The sequence below is a fragment of the Nicotiana tomentosiformis genome, chromosome 7 (genome assembly GCF_000390325.3).
Source record: "Nicotiana tomentosiformis chromosome 7, ASM39032v3, whole genome shotgun sequence".
Classification (NCBI taxonomy): Eukaryota; Viridiplantae; Streptophyta; class Magnoliopsida; order Solanales; family Solanaceae; genus Nicotiana; species Nicotiana tomentosiformis.
The window spans coordinates 13,821,290-13,826,544 of record NC_090818.1 but is presented as its reverse complement, the minus strand read 5'-3'; the positions used below and the strand labels follow the sequence as shown (position 1 = coordinate 13,826,544).

The window sequence follows — 5,255 nt, the reverse complement described above, 5'->3', positions numbered from 1 at the left end:
ATAAAGGAGAAAAGGAAAAGATAAAGCAAGCACTTTTAAAGAAGGAAAAAGGCCAAATATATCCCTCTACTTTTATATATTGTCTATATTTAATTTCCGTTATATTATCGGGTCAAATGTACACCTACCGTTATATTATCGAGTCAAATTTACCCCTACAATCAGCAAATTTTTAAAAATACCCCTTGATTTGTTAAGTAATCCAAAATCTCTCAAATTCCTTTTACTTAAATCACTTTTTGTTCTTCTTGGTTCACTATTTTTGAAATAATTGGCATTTACCTGCTTTCTGAATTAGAGAAAAAAATATTAAATAATACAACTGAATAAACAAAGTATAGTAAATTGAAAAATCTAAAGTAGGTAGCTTTTCTAAATTCTAAAAGTATTTACAATATCCCAATTTTAATGAATTCGTTGCACCAAATGTATGAAGACTTTGCTAGTATTAGTGATTGAAGTTGAAGTTACTCGGAGACTTTATATTGTCTAATTCAACTTTAGTTTAATTAAATGTTTATACATTTTGGACTCTTAAGTTAGTCGGTCGAACTCTATACTAAACAAGCAATGATAAAATATATTTGAATATACATGTACGTACATGATGATCAGCTGCATATAATACATATTAAATAGACTCACTAAATTCTACGATGTGTATATGATTGAAAAATAAATAAAATTTTAAACCAATTTTATTTATTACAAAAAGAAAAATGGGTGCATTGGTAATTAAAAAATTATGAATAATTTGTATAGTCTAGTAACTTCTAGCATTCACATCAATAATAATTTTTAAAATTGAAATAGTGGACCAAGAAGAACAACAAGTGATTTAAATAAAAGGAATTTGGAAGATTTTGGATTACTTAACCGATCAAGGGGTATTTTTATAAATTTGCTGATTGTAGGGGTAAATTTGACCCGATAGTATAACGGGGGTTAAATGAAGACAATATATGAAAGTAGAGGGGTATATTTGGCCCTTTTCCCTTCAAAGAATGACAAGGCCAAGAAGATAATGAATATGCAAGAAAATAAAAGGGCTTATAGTCATTCTCAGTGATGCTTTTTAGAGATTAGTCAGTATTTATTTTATCCTGAAATTTTAAATTAAAAATCTTAACTTCGGGATACTTTTGTCCCGAAAAATTAAACTGAAAAACTAAAATTCAGGACCTACTGGCTAATTTCTAAATAGCAACCCTTTAAAGTGGCTATCTGGTGCCATTTATACGAAAAAAATAGAGAGTATCGTTTTGTGCAATGATTTTATATCATTTTTTACACTATTGAGTTAAATTGCATGTTCAGGAATTGTAATTTTTAAAAGTAATTATAATATGGTATCCGTAGAAAAGCATATAGTAGATTTAACTACTCCTCCGATGAAGTAAAGATTTATTACACTATCAACTCAAATCGGGAAATTCTACCTTTATCGCACTTTATTCCGATGGGAAAGTTAGCAATTCGTTCGATCTCTATCTATCTCTGGATTGGCTTTAAAGGATTCTCTCATGGATTTGGCGCGCGTATAACTTAAACCCAAAGATAAAAGATCACCTATTTTTATTTGACGGCACCCAAAAAACAAATTCCTCTTAGAAAAGTGATGTACTTATTCTCGAACTTTTTACAACTGGAAAGCTTTAGAAGGCTACACAGCTTAGTGAACCAAAAAGAATATAGGAGTCAGAGACTCAGAGCTAAGAAAAAGATACGGCGATTTTCAATGCATGGTGATGGTATGTGGAGGCTTGTCCTCAATATGACCTGTATACTTGCGGGTCAATTTGAACTAAATAATGTGCTAGTATAACCTAACTCACGCAAGCACCATATATATATTTTTACACTAATAACAACAACAATAACTCCGTGAAATTATAATTTCACCAGTGGGGTTTGGGAAGGGTAATGTGTACACAGTCCTTAACCCCTACCCTGGGATAGAGAGGTTGTTTCCAATAGATCCTCGACATCTCTCCCTCCAAGAATTCTCCACCTTGCTCTTGGTGTGACTCGAACTCACAACCTCTACTGTGTATTTACTGTTACTTTTTCTAACCGGTATATATAAATTAGATACTGATTATACATAGCTATCCACATATTATTTATGGATTATACATATCTTATAAGTCAACCGATTATTTTTAGTTTAAACAGTTGGGAGACGACTATTTGAGTTAATTACTTGTGCGGGGAGGGAATATATGCACAACCAAATACACTTAAACTATATTATATTCTAAGGGCTCGTTTGGTACAAGGGATAAGGGATAATTAGTTCCGAGACTAAATTTGAGATCAGTTTATCCCACGTTTGGTTGGAATAACATCGTGGTATAATTAATTCCGGAATTAGTTATCCATGGATTGTAGTATTTTTTTATTCCTATGGGAGGGTGGGATAATTAATACCCGGATAACTAATTCCGAAAAAATTAATCATAAAATAACTTATTTCCCGGCCAAACTAAACCCTAATAGCTACGCTAAATTTGACATCCCTGATCGTCGAAACAAATATTGTAAATGATAACATTGATTAGATCGATAGATACTGTAGTATTGTAACTCTTCTGTTGTGTTTCCCTAGCAAAAATAATGGGGACATATACATCTCTTTCAATTGCAGGCTGCATGCACTTGCAGTCCCGGTATCTTTTTATAGCAAAGACAAGATAGTAATTTTGAGAACTTTAGTGCCAAATATAGTATCTTCACTACACTGCTTATAGTAGTTTTCTCGACTCAAAGCTTAATTACTATGATTTGACTTAGCACAACCATGGTGAGTCGTATATGATCCCTTCATCCTAAGATCTAGAGGTCTCGGGTTCGAGTTCTAGGAATGACAGAGAAACCTTCCCCGTAGATCTTACGCAACATGTATCCAGATTAGTTTGGCTGTAACGCGGTTGCCGAACATTAGGCGGGGAACAAAAAATGTATGACATTTACTATTAGTGTATTTCAACTTGTTGTAGATGGTAATAACTGTCTTATTTCTCATGTTACTAATCTTTTTTCTTGAACTTAAGTATAATATCTTTTTAGGTGACCTGACATTGCAAAATTTACTAAATAGAAGTTAAATACAATTCGTATTAACAGCAGAACAGCTACTTACAGAGCGGCAGGACCACAAATGGGGAGTCATCTGATTCCAGAATTGCTATTATAAGAAGAGTGCTAGGATAGGAAAACTAGAGCAAAGAGATGAGGTTGGTGAGCTAGGAAATTTCTATGGAGTAGCACTCCATATAACGAGCTGCATTAAGGCTAGCATGCAGTTTCTACTATTCAAATATCTCTGAGTATTTTTCTTTAACAATTTTCTGGTTTTAGTTGATTTTCTTTAAACAATATAATTATCCACATTGCAACTAAAGGTGAACTCAAATTTTAATGAGTTCAGAATATCCTAGCTAATCTATTGTATAGTTATAATACTTACTACTAACATTCTTTCTGTACGTGTGTGTAAGATCGAGCTCATACCCCACTTGTGGAATTATACTAAGATAGTTATTGTTGTTGTGTAGGATCGAGCAATAAAGCAATGATTTCAGTTGAACTCGTAGTATCAGTATATATCAGCCTCTGAGTGCAACTACGTACAACCCGGAGAATATGGGGGAAAGCGGCAAGGAGCAAAAGGGTGAAGAAACATCTGAAAAACCTGTCGTCCCAAGTCATGATCTGAACAGAAAACCAAGGTTTAGGTGGACTGTAAAGCACCATGATCACTTTGTCGAAGCAGTGAATGAATTAGGAGGTCCATTTGGTCTGTCTTACTATAAACACTACGCGATGAACATAATATATTTGGTATGCATATTACAATAGAAATAAACATAGATGTTTTAAATTTTTTGAATGAGCAGAAGCAACTCCGAAGAATATAATGAAACTCATGGATGATGATGATATCACTTCAGGCCATATCAAAAGCCATCTCCAGGTACTCTGAGACTCGAACCCAGGGTGCTCTGATAACATATTGTTGAAGTGTGATCATCTCATCTAAAAGCTTAAGCTCATGTTAGCGAGAGCACATTTTTATTTACTTAATGATGTCTTCAACAGCAAGTTTATACAAGTTTCAAGTACTCTTGCATTTTTTGTTACGATGAGGTAATCCAACACTTAACTAATATTTGAGTTCATGCTGTTTTCAGAAGTACAGACAGAGTAAAGACATCATCAGCACCCCTAAAACTAGTAAAGGCAAGTTTTTAATAACTTATATATATGGACAGTATTGAATTCTTTTGGTACATATATATAAAAAGGTACAATTAATTTTTAGAGGTTCTGTCCTCCTTGTTTCTCTGGAAATTTTGAGCAGTTAAGAGAAGTGAAAAGAATGAAGCTGCTGTACATATGTTGCATGATAAAGGGTAAGTGGACAGCATGAGTTTATTAAATCTCTGTTTACTGTCTTGAATTAATGGCAATTCTAAAATGTTATTTAACACAAAATGGAGAGAAATGCAGATGATCAGAAAAACATTAAACACGGAGATTGATATGCAAGGAAGATCTAATATGTCACTTGAGGTCTGTACAATCTGTCGAATTTCGGATATTCATCCTTCAAAGCGTTGAAGTTATATTATATGCACGGCAATATAAAGATATTCATAGTATCATGTAGTTTATTTACATATGATTACCTTTTTCTCACAATTCGGGCCTATAAAAACAGATAACAAATGAGGCAGAACAAAAAGAGAACTTAGAAGCTGAAGAAATTGTAAGACAGGAAATGCAAGCTGATGCAACTACAAGCTGGATTGAGCTTCAAACGAAAGAAGGAGGCAGCAAATTGAAAACTTATTCAGATCAATCAGAAGGTTCCAAGAAAAATATATCTAAGTTTTTCACTTCAGAAAAAGAACAACTGGACTTGAATTTTCCTGCAGCTGCTCCAGATCAAGAGTGATCAAGTGGATCTAAGAATGCCTAAAGTTTAAAAAATGAAGGTTACCACGCAAATTACAAAAGTAAATACTTTTTTGTAGAATAAAATAATTTCAAGAAAGGTGAAAGTAATGATTTAATGTACTATATCTAACGATAATAATCCTCTCTGCAATATTCACGAAGTAGTGAAACACACTACAGAAATCGTTGCTTATGGTAAATCTTGCAGATGTTGCTGAGCTTAGTAATAAAAACTAATAGAATTGTATTATTCAGATATTTGAAGAAGCATATATGGGATGTATTTTTTAAAA

The 5,255-nt window shown here is 33.0% G+C and overlaps 1 protein-coding gene across 4 annotated transcripts; it reads left to right on the top strand.

Moving 5' to 3' along the window:
* Nucleotides 1-2,749: 2,749 nt before the first annotated feature.
* On the top strand, nucleotides 2,750-5,255 carry LOC104099717 (protein PHOSPHATE STARVATION RESPONSE 3-like). Of its 4 annotated transcripts, none has more exons than XM_009606797.4 (7): nucleotides 2,750-2,960; nucleotides 3,558-3,799; nucleotides 3,900-3,976; nucleotides 4,194-4,242; nucleotides 4,364-4,415; nucleotides 4,503-4,575; nucleotides 4,724-5,255. In XM_009606797.4, the coding sequence occupies exons 2-7, from the start codon at nucleotides 3,646-3,648 to the stop codon at nucleotides 4,958-4,960; spliced, it is 642 nt and encodes a 213-aa protein (XP_009605092.1). In that variant the 5' UTR covers nucleotides 2,750-2,960; nucleotides 3,558-3,645; the 3' UTR covers nucleotides 4,961-5,255. The 4 variants fall into 4 exon arrangements, with proteins under 4 accessions (XP_009605092.1, XP_018627486.1, XP_009605090.1 ...); XM_018771970.3 differs by lacking the exon at nucleotides 2,750-2,960 and adding an exon at nucleotides 3,214-3,404 and having other exon boundaries at nucleotides 3,558-3,790; XM_009606795.4 differs by lacking the exon at nucleotides 2,750-2,960 and adding an exon at nucleotides 3,215-3,404.

Excerpts from the sequence above, each read along its gene's own strand:
- LOC104099717 (XM_009606797.4), top strand. The coding sequence starts at position 3,646 with ATGGGGGAAAGCGGCAAGGAGCAAAAGGGTGAAGAAACATCTGAAAAA. Across the intron at positions 3,800-3,899 it reads TGAATTAGGAGGTCCATTTG|AAGCAACTCCGAAGAATATA; the intron begins GTCTGTCTTACT and ends TTGAATGAGCAG. Across the intron at positions 4,243-4,363 it reads CACCCCTAAAACTAGTAAAG|TTAAGAGAAGTGAAAAGAAT; the intron begins GCAAGTTTTTAA and ends AATTTTGAGCAG.